The sequence below is a fragment of the Colius striatus genome, chromosome 9, assembly GCF_028858725.1.
Source record: "Colius striatus isolate bColStr4 chromosome 9, bColStr4.1.hap1, whole genome shotgun sequence".
NCBI lineage: Eukaryota > Metazoa > Chordata > Aves > Coliiformes > Coliidae > Colius > Colius striatus.
In genome coordinates this window covers 11,049,140-11,073,422 of record NC_084767.1, presented here as the reverse complement: position 1 = coordinate 11,073,422, position 24,283 = coordinate 11,049,140, and the positions used below count along the sequence as shown (strand labels likewise).

Sequence of the window (24,283 nt, the reverse complement as noted above, 5' to 3'; positions counted from 1 at the left end):
CTATTGAATTCATTAAACTTTGAAATAAACTTTTAGAGTGTACCATCCTCACTTACCAAGGGGAGAGGTCATAAATGCAAGTCTCTTGTAAACATCCCTGTCTCCTCAGTGATTTCAATGAAAACCTATGTGGTGCTGATGTGCTCATGCCTGCTGGGAGCTATGGGGGACGCAGTGTTACTGACTAAGCTGCTAAGCTACTCTCAGTCCTCAGTTGTTAAAAGTCCCTGCTTCTTCTCATGGCTGGGCAGCTACAGTGCTTTGGAAGTTCTGTCTTAGCGTGCCTACTGCCTAGCTTTCCTATGGCATGTGAAGAGGCTGTTGGAGAGAGGAGACGTACACTTCTTAGTATCCAAACCATTGACCAGGACTTTTTGCTGCAGCTTAAGATATTGAGGATCTGATTTTTTACAGGTAACTTTTCTTTTCCCCAGTAGCTGGTACTTGATGAACCTCTGACTGAATCATTCGATCAGGGTGAAAGAACTCTTGTTCCAGGCCTGGATTTTTGGGCAGGATGGAGCTCTGCTTGTCAATGGATGCTCATTGCCATTCCTGCATTGTCCAGCAAATGCAAAAAGGAGAAGGTGTTGTTCTATATAAAAATGCTTCTGTTTTCCTATTATGCAAATAGCAAGCACTGCAAATTATACAGACCAAAGGTATCATTCCAGTCCTCAACACACTTTGTTCTTTACTTGGTGCTATAAGCAATTATTTATGTTAATAATAGTTTTTAAAAGCTCTCTTTTCAAATGGTTCTGGTGTAAGAAACCTAAACTACTGTAAAAATACATGTCCTATAATCTAGCTTGCAGCAATTCTCTTTCTACCAAAGTATTCTTTGCATCACAAGAATAATGTATTGCAATATACACTTAATACACCCTGCACAGAGCCTGGAGTTTTTAGAAGCAGAGCTCCTTCAAGTTATCAGTTTGAAAATATTGCTGGTGAAAAGTCTGGTGTGTAGGAAGCAATTTAAGGGCACTTGTGCAGTGGAGAGCACCCAATAAATACATGTCAGCGTGGCTTATTACACGCTGCTTTTCAGAATGAATTAAGAACTACATTCTGCAAGATACCAGCCAGCAAGAGCTCAGTTGAGCAAAGAAGGCTAATGTCTGCCTTTTTATCACTGGGCTTTGTAAAGCAGCCTGTATTTATCTAACAGATAGCATTCTGCTTGGGTGCAGCCCTAGGTGAGGGGAGCTGACAAATGTCCGAATGAAACCTTTGCTTTGGTCTTGCACAGGACTTTATCGCTTTTTCCTAGTCATCCATTTCATTAATAATAAATAAATTCCACTGTTAATTTAAACTAATTGAGTTTTTGGCAGTATGTGAGTATGGGGAAGGAACAGCAGGTCTTTATTTCCCTAATTAACCTATGTTAGGGTGAGAGGTGAGGTTCTGTGTGAATGCAGAAATCTCCTGACTTGTGTGGGAAATATGAATCTGAGTTTTAGTGGCAGTAAGTGTTTAAAGTCCATGCCAAAAGCTAACCTTTCACTTATATAAGTCTGTTGAGTGCCAGAACACTCTTCTATTAAATTAAGAGCTAGACTGGCCCAAAGCTAACCTCATAAGGAAAATGTCATTTTTCTGTGAGCCAGGTCCCAATGGGAAGGGGAGATCCAGTGTCTGGATCAAAGAGAACATTGAGCACACAGAAGAAGGGGAGAGATGTGTCTGTCCCCTCAGGAAAAGTTACTAGATCAAGTTAGCTGTAACACTGACTTGGCTGTCAGAGTACTCCAGTGATCAGGCTTTTAGGTCTTTTGGGGCAGATAATTTCCAAGTCTTGACATATTCAAGCATTTTAAGGACTATTTCAGAGCTGGGAGTGATTGAGCAGACTGACAGTGGCCTCATTGACTCCCTTCTTGGGATTACATAGGAATTGGCTCTGAGGCTGAGATCTCATCATTCTCAAGAGCATCATATGATGAAGTGATAGTTGTCTTACAGTGTTTAAGAAATACAGATTACAGAATGTTAAAGCAGTAGATTGTTCCCAGAGCAGCTTTGATTTCATGAGCAGAGGACCAGTAAGATGTACTAAATCTGAGTTTTACAGGATGTAAAAATAGACAATGGAAATGTTATGGCTTGTATTATAGAAGAAGTTTACCATAGATTTTCTTAAACAGATATAAAGTATATCAACTGTTTGCTTAGAAAAGCGAAGTATGGGGTGGGGTTGTTTGGGGTTTTTATTGGCTTTTTTTTCTCTAATGGTATCACATAGAATTCTCTTTGTTTCCTTGATCTTTTTCTGTAACTGCCTGTCAGAAGATGTATTACACTAAGAATTTAAACCCACACACTAATACAATGTTTCAAATAACACTGCACTAGTAGTGCAGGAAAGATTAGCAATGGAAGTGGAGATTTAATGTGGAAATAGTGATGATTAATGATAGGTAGCAAGGCTTGCTTCAGTGGAAAATGCATTTCAAGTGGTAAGGTTGATTAGTCTTGTCACACATGGAGCAGGTACAGTAGTTGTCTTTTTCTTTTAGGGGAGAGAACAAGGGAAATGACCCAAATTACAGAAGATAAATAAAGCTAATAGTATGGTAATAAGCTGTATTCCTTGTCTGATATGCATGGTTTACTCTCTGTTGAGTAGAGTGTTGGAGTGTTCGCTGAGATTCAGTAGTGCTATATTAAAAAGTGAAATGATGTGGATTTTTTTCTCCTTAAAAGGATAAAAGACAGAAAAATGTAACTGTTCTTTCTTATTTCTTGAATCCAATGCAATAGGGGTTTTCTGCATTTCATTTGAACTGGCTAACACTTTTCCAGTCAGATTGGTTGGCTGTTACCTCTTCAAGTCTTTTTTTAATAAAGAGTAAAAGATCAGAGAAGCAAAGCTGAGATAGATTTGGTACAATCTTTAAGTGTTAAATAATACATTTCTAACAAGTGCCCTAAAGAATGGTCAAGTCAGATACAAACTTCTCTCATTGCAGTTTTGCATAAACCATTTGTTTACCTTTTTACTGGTGGATGGTTGAATATCCCCGTAGGTACCCTCCTTTGGAACTTAGACCCTGAATTTCCTTAAGAAATGAGCTGTTCAGGAGGGAAGTAATTGGGAGAACAGAACAAGAAATTGATGCAAAAGTAAACCACTCAAAAGAGAAAGATAAATTGAAGCACAAAGAAGCAAATAAGTGCAAAAAATAGATAGCCCCAGTCCTGCCTGCCTAAGGAAAACAAGACTCCCATTTGTTTCTGCCACAGCTGCATATAAACAGAGAAGAAAAACCCTACTATTTTCTGTAATGAAAAAGATGTATTGAAATACAAGCTATGCTCTTTAATCTCCGGTGAAAACTCAACATTAGTTCTGCTTATCTCTTCAACCATGTCCATAGTTTTAATGGGACTACAGAGCAAATTAGTATTACTTAAACCAAATGTGTGTTACAGCCCACTTGTACATGCTGCCAAAGATGTTCTTTTGCTGTAGTGATTGCAGTTGCCTGATGAGAGGTGCAGAGGGGCTGGGGAGGTGGATGAGTGTGGGCTGTAATCTATGTATATATATTGCTAGTTGAAGGGCTCCTACTGGCAATAGGCAAATGCTAAATATTGGATTTATTCCTGCAAGTACAGATAAGGGAGTCAAAAGTTACCATCTTAGTTGGACACTTGCTGCATCTTGAGGCTCTTGGATCAATCAGCAGAGTGATCATATATTATCAGTTGAAGAGACTGTTGTTATTTTCCTCTCATTCTTCCTCCAAAAAGATTACTAAGCAGCAGCTTGTGGTTAGCCTCCAAATTTTAATTTGCCAGAGCACAATATCTGCAGAGCTCTTTGATCTCTTTGAAATAAGTGCTTTATTTTGATACTTCTGGTTTGTCTTTGTCAAATGTTCATGTTTTGACTGGCCACAAACATATTAAGGATAATAAATAGCTCTTTATAATCATTCCAGTCAGACAGGAGATTTAATATTATGGTAAAAGATAATACTAGGTGCAGATAAAATTGAAGGATTTACTAACAAACCTGATGTCATCATTATCCTTTGTTCAGAACTGTGTGATTTTAGGATGGGAAGGGTGGTGGTAGGTAAAGGCATTTGTTAAATGACAGGGTTCACAGCCCTACATGAAGGAGAGCAGTAGCAGTGTGAGAGTAATGGGCTTCAAAACAGATTTTAGCTGGCTTGGGAAGCTGATGTAGTCTTCTGGGAATGATAATATTAAGAAAGCTGGTCGCTGCTGGAAAGGGCAGACAAAGATTCTGATTGTATGAGGAGACAAGCACTTGTAAGAGACTAGTATGGATTAAATAGTGGAAACATGTTGGGATCAGAGCGAAAGGCCAAGGTGCAAAATGAGTTATTACAACAGGCATGGGACTTAGATGGCAATAAAAGATTCTAAAAATACACTGGAAATGAGAAAGACAACAGACAAGGATCATGACTGCAGACTGTCTCAGGGCTGAAGGAAGGGCTGAATCTTCCTTTAGCCTTCTAAAGACAGTTTATGTGACTTGTTCCCACAGATGGGAATAAGGGATAAAGAATATTTAGATAAGTCAGACTTGATTGAATTCATATTGCCCCATGAAAGTCACTATTGAGCACTAAGTCTGTGCAATCTTTTAGCTGTTTGGATTTATCTCTGAGAACAGCGGGAATTTGGGAAGAAATACTCTATCAGTAACATGTGAGGGAAAGAGAATGTCCAGGCCACTCAGCCTGAACAGAAAGATAATGAAGTATGGAGAATAGCCCACCTGTTTGAGAGATTAATCTTGAAACTCTTTCCCCTTCACCATTCTCTGCCCACCAAAAACACCCATTCACATCGCATCCATCACTGCCCAGCTAGTCAGCTTTGTTTTGTCAACAATCAAACATGCAATACCCCCAAACAAAACAAACACATCCACCTGTACTTGTGCTTTCACTAGCAACACTTTCCAGACGGAAATATGGGAAAGAGGAGATGCAGAGCTGCTTCTTTAGGGTTTGGTTTGAAAGTGCTGTACCTGACATTATACAGCCAAAATAAGGGAATGTCATATAGTTGAAATTGCTGTTAAAAACCCTTTAAAAAAAATCCACAGAAATATATCACCCAGCCCTCCTATTGCTTGAATCTGGGGATGTATAGCTCTGGTTAGGTGTGTGTGGCTGGAGAACCTGCATTTTTACAGTTGGTGACATAAATTGACAGTAATTGGGATTAGGAGTTTGATATTTACTCTTATATTTTCCATCTTTTTCCTAACCTTTCCTTGTCTCCAGCTTATCAATGATTATGGGGAGCATATGGTGAGGAGTCTGATGGATTTATGGGTTTGGTTTAAGGAGGTTTTGTGGGGCTTCATGTTTACTTGGGGTGGATGTCTGGGGGTGTCTGTTTAGTTGTTGTTTGCTTTGTTTTTTCCCCTAAACTGTAATGCTTCCAGCAAAGTAATTATCTTCTTTTGGTTTTGAGCTGTTCTCATTGTGTTTCAAACTTGCTTCTAGATGGTGTTATAATACAGTCCCTCATGGCTAGGATGTGGGAGAAAGCACAATTGCACTTCAATAGCAACTTAGATGGGCATCAGTCTTGTGTCTCCAGATACTACCAGGAACTATAAAGCAGATGGAGCTGCTAAATGCCACTGGTCTCCTGTACAGAATTGTTTTTTCAGCTGCAGTGAGAAACATGGGAATGGTCTCATGGAATTAACTGTGTGTCTGTTAGTCATTTAGCTCTTGAATGCTGAAAAAAGCATAGATTAGTTCTTGCAGCTGGGATTTTTGTAGCTTCATTTTCTGCAGTCAGATAAACTCCTAATTTCTGAATTCATGTTTCTAAGTGTCAGGTGTCTGTGTCTGATTTTGACATGGAGTTGTCTTGAATGGTGAAGATGGGGGCAACAAAATGACACTTTATCTGGTGATTCTTCTTATTTTTATCCCCTACAAAATATTTTTCTAATCTTAAAAGGCATAAGTATATTCCTGCACATTGCTGTGATTTCAGTTCATGAAGTGTCATCATTTTGAGTCTTTAAATTTCATTATCTCTTTATACTACCTTCCTGTAGAGTCTTGATATTTTAAAGCTGTGTAAAATACCTGCTCTCAACACTGTCTGAGAGGCTTTAAATGTCAACTGAATGGCTAATTTGCTGCATTTCCATGTAGATAAGTTCTGTGCAAGAGTGAACCTAAACAGTGATGACTTTCAGAATATGAAGTAATGTGACAAACATGTTGTTTAATCCTGTTCCAAAATGGGTATTATGTGTTTTTGTTTATAACTTTCAACAACCAGCTGGGCATCAGACTTCTATATTGATCTATTAATTGAAGTTTTAAAGAGACTGTGAGACTAGAGGAGCTCCTCAGTTCTCAGAAATTTTCTAATGTGGCTGGGAGCTTCAGTTGTTTAGGTGTGCCATGCTGACAACAACACATTTACATGGTGCAATCTGGAATTTGGATCTCTCTGTGTGTAAGGTACTCAACCTACAGTCTACCATCGGCTGTGGCTTGCTCAAGGAGCAGGCTGTGGCTGTGTCAACTTGTCCTGGTGGCCCATTGATTTCTTTCACAGAATGGGGCTGGAAATGTCCATTATGTGACAACAAAGAGATGTTTTTATGACTTACCTTATCTGAAAGGTTCCTTTTTCCCCCTTTAAAAACAAAACAGCCAACTACCACCAAAAAAAACCCAAAACCCAACTTGCTTTAAACTCTCCTAAATTGTCCATTCCCAAAGCACTCAAAAATACTAATAGTAGTATTAGCCTTTTTGGGGTCAGTTGGTCGTGTTTATTGTCTTTTTAAAAGGCTCTTCTATCTCTTATTTGCATTTTGGGCTCTTTAATGCTGACAGATTTGTGCAGTACTTCCTTTCATCCACGAGAGTGCACGTTTCTGAGACTGGAGCATATTGGTGAAGGTGTTACATGGCCTTTACAGTCAGGACTGTGATTCTTGTACTTACCTTGAACATTTCCAGAATCTCCATGGTGCTCATGTGCTCTTTAATCAAGGCAAAATATTTTGTCACTTTGGAAAGGAGCTGGCTCTTAGGCACAGTGTTTTATAGCGAATGTTTGGAGAAAAGCCCAACAAAACAGTTTAGTCTGCAGGTGTTGGGTGTTTGCTGACATTTAATGCAGTTTAACAATCTAGCAGGATTTAGGATATATTTGAAATATTTAGGATATTTCAACAGTGTTAAGCAAACTTGAGAACTGTTATTCTGTAACACATTGATAATGTTTGTTTTTTCAACACAGTCCCTAACTCAAGCATGTTGCTAAATCTCTGTACATTAATATGTTTATACTAGAGTAATATCTAGAGGTGAAACATCTGGGTTTTATCCTCTTACATTAAGCCTCATTTATGAGACTAATAGTTTGATGTTAAACCAACAGTTTCATGACTCCATTGCCTCAAATCCTATTCTCAGCTTTGGTCTGCCTCACCAGTTCAGTGTAATCTGTATCACTCTGTCATCTCCCTTCTATTTGCAGGTTTCTCTATTGCTAGCTATACAGTGCATATTGAAATGCCCTAGAAAAGTAACTGGTGTTTTAGTTATTAAATAGACTTGTGATTTTTTCTGAACCCAATTTAGTGTGTGACTTCTGGAGGTAGATGTGACAGAGACTAGAACTTGATTATTTTCATTCAGTGCCTTCTTGACCTATGGTAAAAAGGAGCCCTGGCCTGAAGCTGCCACTGAGTCAATGAGTCAGTTATGAGTCAATTAAATACTTAATGCTTCTGCTGAAATCAGCAGTAGCAGCACTGTTGACACTGTTATTTCTTGTTACTATGCTGTAAAAGGGATGGCTTTTCCTGCTGAGCCACAGCATTGAGCAGCTTATATATGTGGCTCACATCTGAGCTAAAAACTCCCTTCGCTTTCCTCATCTCCAGTGGCAAACCTGACCTTCTAATACACATTACTACCCTAAGGCTACAGCCAAGAGGTCCTGTGCTTAAGCCACAGGGAGTAAGGCATGCTTGAAGAACTGTATTGCAGAAGTTACAGTTCTTCCTAGGGTGGCTTGTTTTGGGGGGATTAACACCACCTTGTATGAATCTGTTCAGCTTGCGCTGAGCATTTACTTGAGGGACATTGGCAGCTTATTCTGCTGCTCTGGGAAATACTCCTGAGTGCAGCAATGTTGGAACTGCCAGGAATTCTCACAGCTGTCTGAGCCATTTTGTCTTGTTGGCCAGCTATCGGCCTTGAAGTACACTGCAAGAATATTGGCAAGTTGAGAATGCTCTATGGATGCAGGCAGGGCATGATAGCATAGATCTGTAACTTCAGGCCTGCCAGGATGCCTTACTTCTTCCAATCTAAATTATTTGCTTGCATGGAGTTCTTTGGACAAGAATAAAATCAAGATAGTGGTTTTACCTAACCTTAAAGAACCCTCAATTATTTTCTTGAGGCATAGGAGTGTACTTGAATTTGCTTATAGTATGTTGAGCTTCCACATGAACATGTTACTTCTGAGGAGTAAATGATGTCATTCCAGTTCAGGCAATTTGATTGATTAGACCCTATTTTAACACCTTGAAAAATTCTATTCATTGGTGCTATTTTATTACTCTAGTGAAAGAGTTGAGAAGGGAATGAATTATTTCCTGACCACTAGTGAGGCATGAAGAACCATTTCAGTTGCTATAGAGGGGAACACTAGTAGCTGTAAAAGGACCATTGGACTTCAAATTTTTATCTGTGGAAAGGCAGAATAAAACTTTTCCAAGCTGTTTGAAAGCTTCAGTAAATGCACACCTTTATGCAGCTGCCTCAGTGCTGTATTCTGACTGAATTGCTTGATACAGAATTTCTCATATAGGTTTCCTTTCTGTCTTCAGAGTTTGTCTGGTAAATGTGCATTTGCAGAAGGCTTAAAATAACACACTCCAAAAGGTATTGATTCCTCTGCTCCTGTCACTGGCTTCAGGATCACAGACCAAAATGATCGTAAGTTGTAAGTTTAAGAGAGGCAGCAAACATTCCCTCCCACAACACTACCTCTATGTCACAAGTTTAACAAGTTCTTAAAAAAAGAAGCTTGTTGTGACAAAACCCTAGACAGGACAGATTGCTTATTTACTCACCTTGTGTATCTGTTTCATCCTAGCTGTGTATTCCCTAGGCTGCAGTAGGGATGGGCTTCATATCATTCTGGGTGTGCAAGATCCAGTCGTGGCTGGGGACTTCCCACAAATCAGAAGGTAATTGAATTGAGACCTGTCCAATTGTCACCATTTTTGTCAATCTCTAAAGCATAGGAATCAGTAATTTGAGGCATTTTGTCACTGCAACTCTTTAATGAGCCAAGGGGGATAATTATTTTTTGTAGACTCGGCTTAAATTCAGCTCCTGGTGGTTTCAGGCTGTTGAGGGTGACAGTCCTGTTGACTTAGAGAGCAAGTGATTATCGAGAATAGTCTTCAAAAAGAAGTCAACATTGCTGTCATTATTTACTTTGGAAATAAGCATGTCCAATATATTGAATTGTTCCAGCAAAGAGAAAATGATGCAGTGTTTAGCACACTAGAAATCAATCAGTACGTCAAGTATGATGTTTCTGTTTAATCTCTATCCTTGAGCTCTTTTTGAGATAGCTCTTGAACACTTTTACTATCTCTTTAGACTTTAAAGCATACGAAGTTATTTAAACACTTTTGAAAGTGTTTGTATAAGGATGGCCTTGAATCTGATTGGACTAAACAGTCTACTGCATTCAGGTCATCTTGTTCCAGGTGTGAATCAAATACTTTAATGAAGAGATGTAGCCTTAAAATCAACTCTTTCATCTCCTCGCTCTCTGTAATGTTAATCTTGTGCTATCCTTTTGCTGAAGTGTTTTCAGATGCTCTTTCTTACTCTTGCTGCTGAATGCAGAAGAATCTGTTTAGCATGCTTTGACTTTCTGAAAATCTGCCTGGAATTATAAGGGGTGGGAAATCCACCTTCGAAAGTTGGTTTTCCTAGATAAAGCAATTACAGTAAGGCTTATTTAGCAAAGTAAACATCACATTTTAAAAATTTTATTATAGATAGAGGTTTGTGATTAAAGAGAAAAGGGAACATAGCTGTGCTGGTTTGGGTGCAGCAGTGTGTGAGAGGCTTTACCGACATGACAGCCTAATTTCTGTGCAAGCGTCATACGACCCTTCTAGAGAAAGAAGCACAGGGTGTAATGAGACTACTTGTGTTTATTGAAGAGTCGTACAGGTATTTTTAGGAACCTTTGAAAGAACAGCTTGTCAATCCTTCAGCTTTGACAAGAGTGGGTTTTTTTTTTCATTACTGTATCTTCTAGTGAAACATAATAAGAAACAGTGTTTCCAATTTGTATTTCATTGGCCATTTTATGTGGAAGTTGAGTGTAGCCACCTCTATCTGATCTTTGGTACCTTTTTCCTTTTTGTTAATGCTCTTGAGAGTGTGAAGAATTAGAGTCAACAAAGAGAAAAACATCTGCTATCAAAACTCCCCACTATAAGTTATGTTAATCAAAACTGACACTGAAGTCAGTAAAGAAACTTGTTCCAGGAGAACTAAACAACAACAAAGCCCTTTATATGCATTGTTAGAATACTTACTGTTTTCACATTAGGGGAAAAACTGCAGATTGCTCTGCAGATCTTCTATTTCCCTTGTGCCCTTGAGCTTCTGAGGAGCTTTAGAGATGATTACCAAGCTATGTGCTTACACACCAAACTTGTTTCTTGCATGGGACTTGAATGGCTTCCTTACACTGTTTGTGCCAGCCACCAACCCTTTTTATTATGAACAGAGGAAAACCATCTCCAATCAATTCTTAGAATAATTTTTCCCCATATAAATTCTTTTTCTAACTTCAAACCTGTAAATTTGGAGTCACCTGGTAAACCTTAAATGCTGTTTTTAACTGTTGTGGAAGTTGTGAGAAGTATCTGAATTGTTTTGTGTGGCTTCTGAAAGGGGAATAGTCTAGAGATGCCAGACTAGATTTGCTAAGTTTTTCCTCCTTATTAAAAAAATCCCAACAAAGCAACATCCTCCCAAACAAACAACCCTCCTCAAACAAACAAACAACCCCCCCCCAACCCTCACAACTAAACCCAAAAAGCAAACATCCACAAAGCAAGCAAACAAAAGAAAGAAACCCAAAATATCTCCTGGAGTCTGTTCTCAGCCCTGAAACCCCCCCAAAACTAAAAGCAAAGTACCAGTTCCTCAGTTGGAAGGTATTCTGTTGTCAAGTGTGATGGATTTATGTAATGAATAGGAATCTTTAGGGACCAGAGTCTTCTCTATGTTAACTGCCCAATTGCTGCTTTGAGGATCAGGTAATAAAAATACCAGCAGTTAGCAGGACACTTAAATCCAAATGGTCAGAAAGTCCTGCTGTTCTTCATATACATTAAGAATATGCTGGTGACTCACAGGTATCCCATAGGTTCCTCCTAAGCTGTCATTGTTTCTACCTTGTCAAAGTTGGAGAGAGAAGACCTTATTAAAAGGTGATAAAAGTTGAATCTACCTCATCCAGAAAAATAGCTTCCAGTTTATGGGATAGCTTCATTTTTACAACCTTTAGCAATCTTTTTTTCCCTGGGAGAAGTGCTTTCTCCCTCAAGAATAGTGCTGGACCTATTGTTATTTTCCATCTTTCAACAGCAGAATCACCACATCTCAGCTATGCCAATTTATTTGGCATCAAGGAGAAAAACTACTCCTGAGAGTCTCTGCCCAGCACTTGAAAAATCAAACTTGTAATAGTTTTAGCAAAACAATATTGTTCATATAGATATATGAAGGACCTGAGCAGCTAAAATATTCATCAGAGTCTGAAATCGATCTTAATTCTTCCTGTGTTCCTCATGTGTTCCAGTTGGCTCAAGCACTATTACTGTGGTCTGAACATTGATGCTGGTGAAACCTATGTGTGTTCAGAAAGATTTCATGATTGAATTTCATCTCCAACTGCTTGTACAGCCACTTCTCTTCCGTGGCAGGAGTTTTAATGATGTAATATACACCCTAATCATTTACTCTAGCTTGAGAAAGGGAGTTGTGTACATCTGTCACTGCAACGGTCACTGCTTGTACTGAAGTACTTCTCAGAGGAAGTATTGTGCTGTATCTCAGAAAAACAACAGTTTATTGATCAGATTTATTGTAGACTTGATGGTATAACCCAATAACATTAAAAAAACCCCAAACAAACAAAACCCACTCAAGGCTATAGAGCTCCTTGTGTGCTGCTGTAAGAAGCATAACATTATTAAAACGTCACTCTCTGGAGAATGACAACTTTTGCAGATGAAAAGGAATAGAAAAATGCAGAAGCAGAGTGACCTAGATTGGGTCTCATAGGAACTTGTCCAGGTGGGTCTTGAAGATCTCCAAGGAAGGAGACTCCACAACTCCTCTGGGCAGCCTGTGCCAGGGCTCCATCACCCTCACTGTGACAGTTTTTTCTTATGTTCAAGTGGAACTTTTTGTGTTCCAGCTTCATCCCATCACCCCTTGTCCTGTTGCTAGCTACTATAGAAAAACGGGATGTCCCAACCTCCTGACACCCACCCTTTAGATATTTATAAATGCCAATAAGATCTCCCCCCAGTCTCCTCCAGACTAAACAGCCCCAGTTCCTGCAGCCTTTCCTCGTATGAAAGATGTTCCAGTCCCCTGATCATCTTGGTGGCCCTGCACTGGACTTTCTCCAGCACTTCCCTGTCCCTCTTGAGCTGAGGAGCCCAGAACTGGACACATGACTCCAGATGAGGCCTCACCAGGGCAGAGTAGGGATGGAGAAGAACCTCACCTGTACTGACTGGGAGGGTAGTAACCTTGCAGAGCTTCTGATACACTGTAGTCATGAACAAGTTCTAGTTTGCAAACTGGAGTTGGTCTTTAAACTTCTGAGAAGTGAAATTTGGAGTTAAGCTTTGAAAAAGCCTGTTAAAGGAGCCTCTCTGTTTAAAGCTAGCTTATTCACTTCCTGTGGTAATGGTACAGTGCATTAGCTTCAACGGGTGTCATCCCTGTCTGATTCCTCTAAACAGTTACCATAATACCTCAGCTTTTGGTAAACCAAAAGTTCAATATCTCTTCCATTGACCATCCTCTTGACAAATGCTTTTGGTCTCTCAAAACACCAGTATCTGTGACAGCTGCACCTTCACTTTGTTGAATGAGAAAGATTAGAACTGTATGTACACACAACTTCATTCCATGAAAATGTTATATGAAGGTGTCAATATTTTCCTCGTCATTGTGGAAAGAATTCTCCTATAGTAATTTTTGGGCTTTGACTTTTTCCCCCTTTTAACAGCTATCTGAATCTTGAGCACCAGAGCAGGTCATTTTGCCGTGTGTAGATTTCTAATAGGTAACCATCTAGACTTGACATATTGAATGAGTGTTGCTGTGATGTTAATAACTGATATTTTTCTACTGTCCTGGTCTAATTTTGATTTGTTGGTTGTGATGAAAAGCAAACTCTGCCACTATTCCTATTAAGAGTGGAAAATACATGTAACAGGTTGATAGTTCACATTTCCTCTTTACAATGAACAGCAGAGAATTGCACCACTTTAATGAGAATAACTTTTTTTCCCCACTCCAGTTTAATGACTTTATTTGCATTTAAGCTCTGAAATAATCCTGTGGATGATAGCTACTAAGTGGTTCATCATCTCTGAGATGAAAACCTTGCATTGTGTCCTAAATGTAGCATGCAGGAAGCATCTTGTGTTCTTCCTGTGTCCAGTAGCAATTTAAAAATTGGCTGAGAGAAAAAGAGTCGTTCTTGGGAACAAAGAAAGTGCTTATACAGGCATTAGAGTATTTCTAAGAGTCTGGGTGCTAGAAACAAACATAGCTTTACTATGAAAAAAGCATGCCAGCTTTTTTGCTTGCATTAGATTACTGTATTCAGTAATCATGGGTGTTTTGTACTACATATTTGTGACTTTCTTAACAGTTTGTAGTATATGCAAATGACACACAAGTAGCCTTCCTTGAGTGGTGCACTTGTTTCAAAGGAAAAGAAAGCTCAGATTTCAGTGAAGTACAAACATTTTCCTCTAATATAGGCTTCTTTACCCCATGCTTTATACATGTATTATGCATTTCATTACATACACTTGGCGTTTGATGTTTAGAGTGTATAATTCACAATGTCTCTGTGTGTATATTTTGTCTTTGGATGTTTTTCCCTTTCCCCAGAAGCAGAGAGATTTGATAAGAAATATCTCTTTGAACCATAACAAAACTTCCTTTCTCAACAGCCAAGAGCATGCCATGAATATATATGTGTTGTATACAAAGAATGCCTCTGCCAGTAATGATGTGTGGGGATCTGGCACAACTGGTCTCAACCAGACAGGAAATTTAGGACCCTGTTTAGAACATGGGACAAGGATTTAGTAGTAAACTTGAACTGTAGACCTGTAAAGCAACTGTACCTCAGAAAACCTGAGAAAACAAGAGGTAGTAACTCAGTCTGTGTTCTTATGAGGCGTTTTCAGGCATTCCTGGGAACCAAGTTTATATTTTGCCTTCATGCAATGGATGGCCATCCATAGTGGGTGCCCTTCAGTGCTCTGGAATGCCTGCCCTTGGATTGACACCTGGTACATTAAGAGTCACAAAACACAGATCAAGATAGGCAGAATGAAGGCACTTTAATAGATTGCAATAATCTCTGCCAAGTATTTCTCTTCTACTGCCAAGCAGAAAGAACAGAAAAATACTGACTCATTTTTACCAGAACAATAATCAGACATCCTCCAGTAAACATGAGCGTAGGCCAAAGGAAAGCAAAGAGGAGGCCTTTTGGAGGATAAAGCCTGCTTAAAATGACATTGGTCTGTGTTCCTCCAGGATCATAGTAGCATGGGAAAATCTGGTATTTCTTGAAATTGCTTGCAATTGTTTCTATTCGTGCTTTAACTTCTTTTGAGTTCTCCGACTTGTCTGGGACATATGAGCACTGGAATAAGAAATCAAGGTGATTCATTATAATAGATACTCTAATACAAGCTTTGTAGTTGTGGGATTGAGTAAAACAAATGTGTTAGTACCGACAAAAGCTTCTGTGGCTTGGTGAGCATCCTTGGAGAGTGTCTTGGTTTCCTTATGGCCATAACTCATTTGCCATGTTTCCCCAGCTCAGTCAGCACATCTATGCCCTCAATTTGCAGATTTACAGATTGGAGTAATGTTGTTGGAAGCCAAGAATACATATGTACTCAAAATAAAACTGCAGTCTTTGAGGCTGTCACTTTATTATTACAGTGCCAAGCTCAGATTCCTAACAGAGTTTCCAGGCACCACCACAGTAGAAATGTGTTAACTGTGCAGAAATTCCCAGCTGGCCTGTCAGTGTGCATGAAAATGAGGTTGCCTCCCTGTGTACCTCTGCTTGTAGCTAGTAGAAAAATAAGAGGAAAGCATAGCAGATGGAGGCTTCCCTACTCATCCTCATAACTACTCTGACTTGTAGTAATAATGCAAAGTTATTTAGTCTTCAGTAGAAATACTATTAAGACTTTGAAGCACTCATTTTTCTTGTTAATGGCAGCTTCTGTGGAATTATCTTGCACACACAACCACGCTTAGGTGTGGCCAAGCCAGAAAGAGGATGGTTCCTGACCTGAAGTCTTGCAGTAATGCAAACAGTAGGTAAGAAGTCAGATCATCAGCTCCTCTTGTAGTGAACAAGACTCTTGTTTCAATCTACGGTGGATAATTTCTACTTTGCCACTTCATTGTGTGCATTTTTCCCTGAGATAGTCACTATAAAGAGAGGCATTATCCAGCAAAATTATCTCTAGCTGAAGTGTTTTGTGCCATCAGGTTTGCAGTGTGTGAAACTCTAATCTATTTCATTTCTTTAAGAAGTTGAGCACTTGTAGTCTAAGCATGTTTGGTTTGTATTTTGAAAGGCTTTCAGTCTTTCGGCATCTGAGATCTGAGTTTCACTTTATGTCCCCTTAGCGAGCATTGAACTGGAAGAAGGCCTCTAAAATACTGCTGGTTTTGGAACTAATCTGAAAAATGACCTTCCTTGGGACAGTATCTCTGTAGGAGAACTCCAGTTGTGAGGGAGCAAGCCTTTCTTAAAAGCTTGAGCTATTTGCTGGTTACCAAACAGAAACACTCTCAGGAACGAAAGGATAACACTCTAGTTTTTGCCCTTATGTAATCTTTCACCCACTTCTAAAGCCAAATGAATACTGTGCTCCTGCATTTCTGTCCCACCCATGGCCTGCTAAAGTGACTAATGGAGGGACCTCTACTGCAATACCTAGTGTCTCTGAGTCACACGGGTTCTTGCTACAGTGCCACTGCCTTCTCCATCACCCAGAGGGTTTCTGCTGCCATGCTGGCCAGAAACAGTTGCAGACCAAAGCAAAGACAAATGAGTTTTCTGGGTGATCATCTTCCTAAATTATTGATTTGTATCTCCTTTCTAAAGTGTGCACTATGTTCTGAACAGCATCCTCATTTCTCTTCCCTTGTTTATGCCCTACTTCATTTCACACACCTAAAATGAAAGTAAAACAGTAATCTGTGCTTTTTCTTTGGACAGTTTTTAACTTCAGGTCTCTCCTGGGATAACTGAATGACCAACTGAGCAAACTCCATGGATTCTAAGCTATTTCTTACCATTGGTCTTCACCTCAGAGACTGCCATATATTTAATATTCATAAAGGTTAAATATTCACATCTAGATGGTGTAATTCTTTAACAAGTATTAATTTTTCATGTAATGCTTAAAATCCAAAACTGTTCAACTTCTGGGATATTTTAAAAGCACCTTGGGCTAAGCATAAACATTAACATGTAAAAGATGAACAACTACTCTCATTCTGTTGCTTAGCTTAAAACCATCACCCCTTCTCCTCAAAAGCATTGGATAGCAGGAGAAAGTGATGATTCAACTGTGGTGTAAGTACCTTAGGATTTCTTTCCAGTGTATCTTCAGTCTGATACAGCATAACTTCTTGTCCTGAGGCTGTCAGATTAACCCACACCTGTAGACAGGGGTAAGGAAAGATATCCTCATCCTCTGAGGCTTCACTGTTTGGGCAGAGAACTTTGTCCTTGATGTTGGCCTTGAGTACTTTGCACACAGTTTCTGTTGTCCAAACACTATGAAAACAAAACAAAGGTATTGCTTTTCAACAACTTAGCAGGATCTGTTAGGAGTTGTGTGCTGGAGCTGTGTCTGTGTGTAAGATGTGGAGGTCATGGCTTCTTCAGCCTGATGAGGTGACCTTTGCTCGCCCTGATCCATGGCTGCCCCTGGTGAAGTGCTGCCATGGCAAAGCAATCAAGGAAAGCATTTCTTTTCCTGTGGTTGTTGCTGTTGTTTGTTCCTTTATTTGTGGTTTGAAGTCAGATTCTAACACTAACTGTAATCAGCTTCAAGAAAAAAAAGTTGCTATGGATTGTAATGGTTGGTAGTAAATATTTGGAAGTGCGGTACACTTGATGACTCGGTAGTATTTTGCCTCATTTCAATCAGTAATTCTCAGAACTCCCATCAGTTCCCACTTCTCCACTACATGGAAATTTTCCTGAATAAATAGCAGGGTTTTGTCTGTTTTTTCATCTTTTGCTGTTACTTATCTCTTCCCTCTCAAGAGTTGCTCTTTTATTACTGGTACCACAGTAAGCTTTTGCATACAGCAGTACACTTTGGTGACAAAAACCGTAAAGAATCAGTCTCTAGTTATTTAGAAACTAATCTTTTCACATGCAAATGTCTTTTATAATGTAATCAGGAGTCTGGAAAATAAAGAAATGAATGTGAATTGCTATAAAGATAATGTTTTTTCAAACACTTTCAAGATTAAAAGTGCTCTTAGCAGAAAGAATGAGGTGACTGTACTTTATCAAGATCTTCAAGCATGAAAAACTCTGTGGCACTCTGTCTTGTTACTTATTTTGCAAAATGGTTTTGTATGTGGTGGCAGAGATTGCAAAGTGAAATTGTGGGTAATAGTAACTTGTTGCAGAATAGAATGAATACTGAAGCTTTGCTGTGGTAGACTGGGCTGTCGAAGGTGCCAGTGTCTCCTGATGCTTGATTTGGAAGCAAGATATGAATTCTTGACTGAACAATTTTGCTATGATGTCTATTGCTTAAGTGTTAATGGTTTTATTAAAAACAATATATCCTCCTGCACATGCAAAATCTGCTTTAAATCTTATTTCTGCAAGACTTAGCTTTCTGTTATCAAGCTTAGACAAGCATAGTTTGTTTCATTCTGCATGTTTTCACGGTAACTGTTCTCATTCCACCCCTGAAGATGATAATTTCTTCTTCCTTGTGCTTACCTGTAAGTACCTGATGACTTTTTGTCTCCTTTTTTTCTCTCCTATCTTAAGTCCTTATGGGCTAATAAATTGGTTTTTATTGTACAACATACTAACATATACTTTGGCACTGTTTTAATAACTGTATTTGATGCCATCAGGAAGAAGAAATAGCTTTGTGTTCCTAAACAAATAGCTGTCATTACCTTTTAGTGTAGAAAGGCACAATGGTGATCCCAATGAAGAAGTACATCATCATGGAGCACGCGACCATTCCCAGTCCCAGGCACAGGGCTCTTGTCTCTCCTCGCTTCTGTGCGGTCACCAACTTTTTTCCCAACATGTTTTAAGAGGTGTGAAATCTGAACAATCTCTTTCTGGTATAAAGTAAAATAGAGAAGGGAGAGGGAACGCTAGGATTGGCTATGGGTATTGCAGTTGTGTAACAAGCTTCTGACAGATAATGTATCACATGGAGGAACAGTCCTATTTTTGCAAAAACTGGAATAAAAGAAAGTGTGTATTTTACCTCATGAGATTCCTTTTTTACTGTCTGATATTTACCATGTAGTACTTTAAAAAGTGTGTGTATAGGTGTAAATTAGGAGATGTGGTAGAAAAAGCTGCTTACTTTTGGGAGCTTTGTGTTTGTTCCCAGCCTTAATTCAGTAGATTTTGTGTTGCTGCTTCTCTGAAGGAAGATATTGTGTTGTGTATTGGTAAAGGCTGAATCTAAGGGAAAAACTTCCCACAGTAGAATCCTTCTTATACTGTGACTTTCTTCCTGAATGGGTTAGTCTGGAATGTGGTTGTATTTCTTCAAAAGAACTGAAATAATTTAAAACTGGAGTATCTGAGATGCCCAGTTCTGACTCTTCTGCATGTTTGTTGTTTGGTCTTGTCCATTCAGAGATGCTCAAAACTTGATGTCTGATCAGATAGTGGAGAAAAGCTGCGCTTCCTAGACAGAAATAGTATGATGCCACCAAACACAATGGAGCAAGGTAGAAAAAAACAGCAGTTAAAACTATATTGGGTCAACACTGTCACTGGCACTAGTGGGAGAGTGCAAACCATAAGTGTAAGTGCAGCACCAGGGGAACTCTAAGCTCTCTGAAGCTGAGCTAGGGAGCGATTGGCATTTTCTTCCCACTCTCTTGTCAAATACCAGTTTAAATTGTCTTGCTAATACTTCAGTAAAGAGAATCAGAAAATAATTGCTGTGAATCCATATGTTATTAAATCATTATGACTGATATATAGGATTTATGTATAAATGAGCCATAACAGTCACTGAGAATTCATCCTATGGCCAGTATGTTGCACTGACAGCTACAACTGAAGCCTTCGAGCAAACATCAAGATTTAAGTGGAGATAAAGAATGAAATAAGCACAAACCAAAGTTAGTAAATTGGTTCTACAGGATAACCATGAGTAGATAATCTCTAGTTGCCCCAGGCTGGCAGAGTTGGGGTCTTATTGAGGGTGCAGGAAAACACTGAGTTTGGGAAAGTAAAGATAAAGACATCATCAGCTCTCAAAAGGAAGAACGTGAATATAATCTGAATGTGGCTTTCTTTCCTATTATTTTCAGTTTCCACCAGCAAAAAAATGCCTTTGTTTGTCAACTGATCAAAGAAAAAAGTATTTGAACATTGAAATGCTGTTGCTATTAGTCTCCTGTAAGAGCTGAGTGTTAGTGTATAATAATGTATAATAGTATATAGATGTCCATAGATAGTAAACCAGCTTTGGTTGTTTAGCATAACTTGGGGCTAGTTACAGAGTTTTCACAGTATATATTTTGAAGCTGATGGTACATGATATCAAAATGAGAGGCTGTTCTGAGGTGTCCCTAGGAATAAAAGGAGTTGCTGTTGATGGAATACTGATTTTTGTCCAGTTCCATATTTAATCCCACTTTAAATGAAACACCAATATGGACTGTGAATTTTGCATCCAGCACTTGGAGAGGAATTGTTTTTCTGATGGTCACATATAATTCACTGGCTTTGTAAGGAGCATCTTAAGCTCTAAATTGCCATAAAATGAATCTTACTTGCTTACTGACATAATGGTTAAATACAGAATGTGAGCTAATGCCCACAAATAAGGCAATATTGTGTTTTTCTTGATCTGTAGAGCTATGACTAGAACATGTGGCATCAAGCACTGCCAGTATGTTTGCACTGTGCCTGTGTGCTTGTGTATAACCAGTCAGTAGTGACTGTTCCATGGAAACTTCATGTTATTATTTTGCTTCTGTGGAGGAAAAGTGGAAACAGCATTTTCAAAACCCAAAGAATTCCAAGATATTTAAGATATATGAACTGCATCTTAAGACTGATGGATGTTAAATGGACTCACCTTTACCCACCGTCCTGCTTGGTGAAAAGCTACATTGCGACATTCTAGTGGCCTAGTGCTTTTAACAACTTGACTTTTAGATGAACCATAATGATTACATAGCTGTCCCAGTTATGCTGAGAAACACTGAGGTAGCTGAGCCACTTTTACCTAGAAAACAAGCACTGTGGGACTATTAACTGAAGGATTTATAAGAAACATAATTGCCCCATCAGTCTTCTTGAATGTCAGACACATGCAGCAGAAGTGTCAGTAAGCTCACCTGTCCCAATCATCTTAAATTGCCAGACTACCTCTTTAAGACACATAAGAATTTTATATGTGTAAATTGGGAATTTTCACAAGGAGCCAGGAGGTCTTCCTGGCATTACACAGTGTTGTCCCACCCTGACAGCAGCTGGGCTGCCTGGCCCTGCTTCTCTGCATGAGCTGATAGGTGATCATGTTTGCCAAGTTCAGATGCCTACTCCACCCCAAAGAGAATAAGGACATATGAATTATGCAGAGAATGTTAACAAGAAACATCCATCTAAAAATATCTCACTGAGTGGCTCTATAAACATAAAAAATAAGTGGCTAGGTTTTCAGGCAGAGTACATCAGAGATGTTCATGTCACTGTTGCACCATATGAGCTGTAAATGTGGTTCCTAAAACTTAAGCAAACACTTGTGCTGCATTTCTTTATGCCTTAATATTCAAATAAACAGAAAAATCTGTAACTCTATTTCATGCATGAGCACAACATTTTAGCAGGAAATTCAAGTCAGTGAAGGAAACTTCATGTACATATTTTTACCCTTTCCTATATAAATATTCTTACATTCTTGTGCTGAAAATCCTGCCTTTTCTGACTCTCAAGAGAAAGCAATGCTGCATGCACCTAGAGAAACATTGATGTGGAATTTCCCTATTAAAAAGGTTTGGAGTCTTTTTTTTCACATGAAAAATTCTTCTCTTCTGCCTCCTAACTCTGTCTGTGTATATGATGAGGAATGTTGAAAGAGCTCATGAAGTGTTTCCTCTGACAAAATCATTAAATCTTTGAAGAAGAAAGCACTGCAGAGCTCTTGGTTGACCCACAAACTGTCTGAGTGGGTTTGAATTGGAAAATGCTGGAGTGTATAATGTGGGTTTTAGTCTGGCCTTCAAGAGCGAATCTAAGTGTATCTTTTGCACTGAAGATTGTGGGGCACCTCCATAATTAGTAGGAAAATATAAACTCCACATCTTTTCATAGTGTTCCCTCTCCCTAATCTTCAGTCTAGTTAAATTATACAGTACATTAGCTGTGCAATTTCAATGCATAATCACTGACAGCTGCTGGTGATAATCCTAGAGATGCCATCTGCTCACGTTTGGAAGAGAGTCTCCTGTTTTGATGAGTAGACATGTTTGATACTCACAGGAAGTCTCTACTTTCTCTTCCCCATCTCTTGAGAAGTTTCCAGTCCTGTGACCTCCATGAGTTTGGATGGGACCTCTCTGTCACTATTTCAATCTGCTCTTAGCTTGGATATGGCAGCATCAGTAGCACTGATGAATTCATCTTGCTTGCTTGAAGAAGAAAGGGTGTGAAACCTCTCTCTCAAACATAAGTTGGAAATAAACACTGGTTTCTCCTGTACCATATGGTAAATTTCCAACAAACGTTGATACATTGCTTTCAGATGAGCATCAAGTGCTAATACTACATCACACCAAGAGGACTGATGCAAGTTATCCTCATCTGTAAAGCTATGAGGAGTTTTAAAGCAGGTCTAGTGCCTTTGGCCTCTACTGCCCCTGCATGCAAAATGGCTATGTGCTTTCTGCTGTCAAGAGCCAGCTTAGTAGTCACCTTGTTTCATTCTCAAAGCACCTTGTGTGGACAATGTAAAAATTGCTGGTTTTGCTGAATGTGTAAAAGGAGCATATTATTTGCCCTTGATTTATTGGTCAAGTACTTTGTGTGGGAACCAGAAGGCAATGGCAAGTTTTAGCTCTATAGACGTGAGCTTTGTATTTCTTCCACTATTGTGGCAGAGCTGCACAGCTTACTACTGTCTCTGAGTAGAATTAATCTGATCACTCACAATTGCCTACTTGTTCCCATGAGTATTTTAACACTGCTTAGATTCTTCCTTTGTGTTTCAATCCTGCCCCTCATCCTTTTCCTAATCTTCACCCTACCATTTATACCCCAGACAACAGGCCTGAAGTCAACACTGTGTTTGCATTGGCACTTGCTTCCCTTCTGTTTCCCACTCAAGCATTTTCATGCATTTCTTGCTGGTAACAAGTCTGCCATTGCCAGAGGTGCTAAGGCCAGGGAACAACACTTTTGGTCATTGTGAATATAAGAGCCTATTAACTGAAAAGCATTTTGTGCATCTGGGACACAAAATACTGTGTGTGTGTTATAGAACAAGGTGATGCTGAACCTCAGTGGAAATACACACAGAAGATTCTGCCATATGCTCACATACTTGTCTTGGAAACCTGCAGTAGAAATATTTTGGCTGTGTAACATGATACAGCCACATTTATTTTATGAAATAAGCTGTATCATGTCCATTGTTTACTTCCTGTGACACCATAGTGAATTAAAGAAGTTAGTTGGTTTGTTTACAAATGTATGCAGCTATTTAAGAGCAATCCTATTAGCTTTAAAACCTGGTGGTTCCTCAAAGAAGGAAGAAAAGAACTGATCTGTTCATCAATTCTAACACTTTTCTAGATTGCTTCTTTTGGATGCTGTGCAGTACAGGGCTGCACAGAATGAATACATTTAAGAGCAGAGTGCTGGGAAACCTGAAAAACTTAAGTGCCTGGTTCCTCTCTGACTTAGATGTAGACGAGCACAGCCTCCTAAAGAATGCTGAACACCCAAAGCAATGAAACTCCAAAGAGCAAAGGAGTATTTGCCATGAAAATGAATAAAAACTAAGATCTTATATGGGCTACAGACTCCTAATTTATGAAAGTACTGTTACCTTTGCTAATAACTATGAGGAATTAACAGATTGCACCCAGTTACAAAAGAGAGAACAACTCAGAGCCTACATAGAATCACAGAATGGTAGCAGTTGGAAAGCACCTCTAAAGGTCATATAATCCAAAACACATACTCCATAAGTTCTCTGGGCTGTCCTCCATAGTGCTGCAGATTTAGACAGTTTATTGCTTCCAAAGCCACTGTACCTTTCCAAACCCAAAGCTGTTGCATGCTCCCAAGGAAAAACAAGAGATTAGAAATATACTCACTGGTTTTGATGAAATGATTCTCTCTGATACTTCTGTTACATGATGGACTTGAGATAGCAGTGAGCTTAGAGCTGAAAAGGTTTTTTCTTGCTTTTTTTCCTCTCCTGTACTCTGGTTTTGCTTTGCTGTGGCTGAACTAACTTAGCTCCCCTATTACAAAGCTCTCTGTAACCATAAATGGTAAGGTATGAAAGAGCACTGTCCTTTTTGAGATTAATTGCTGAAAACTAAGAAACCACAGTACTAAGACCAACTACAGCTGAAGAAACTGTTTGCTAAGACTATAGGGCCCTTTTACCCCATATCCTGCTGGATTTGTCTTGAGCTGTGGT

At 39.1% G+C, this 24,283-nt stretch overlaps 2 protein-coding genes across 4 annotated transcripts in view; one reads left to right on the top strand and one right to left on the bottom strand.

Moving 5' to 3' along the window:
• Positions 1-24,283, top strand: part of KCNIP1 (potassium voltage-gated channel interacting protein 1) — a 349,864-nt gene that overhangs the window by 17,480 nt on the left and 308,101 nt on the right. The gene's annotated exons all lie outside the window — the stretch shown is intronic.
• Positions 14,676-24,089, bottom strand: KCNMB1 (potassium calcium-activated channel subfamily M regulatory beta subunit 1). Of its 2 annotated transcripts, XM_062002639.1 has the most exons (5): positions 23,952-24,089; positions 18,971-19,300; positions 18,546-18,716; positions 16,974-17,169; positions 14,676-15,003 (listed from the first exon to the last, which is right to left on the bottom strand). In XM_062002639.1, exons 3-5 carry the CDS (start codon positions 18,680-18,682, stop codon positions 14,734-14,736), a joined length of 603 nt encoding a protein of 200 aa, XP_061858623.1. In that variant the 5' UTR covers positions 18,683-18,716; positions 18,971-19,300; positions 23,952-24,089; the 3' UTR covers positions 14,676-14,733. The 2 variants fall into 2 exon arrangements, with proteins under 2 accessions (XP_061858623.1, XP_010194533.1); XM_010196231.2 differs by lacking the exon at positions 18,971-19,300.

Coding starts and splice junctions, on each gene's coding strand:
- KCNMB1 (XM_062002639.1), bottom strand. CDS start 18,682: ATGTTGGGAAAAAAGTTGGTGACCGCACAGAAGCGAGGAGAGACAAGA. Junction 17,170..18,545: donor GTGCCTTTCTACACTAAAAG/GTAATGACAGCT, acceptor TTGTTTTCATAG/TGTTTGGACAACAGAAACTG. Junction 15,004..16,973: donor CACTGGAAAGAAATCCTAAG/GTACTTACACCA, acceptor TTCTTATTCCAG/TGCTCATATGTCCCAGACAA.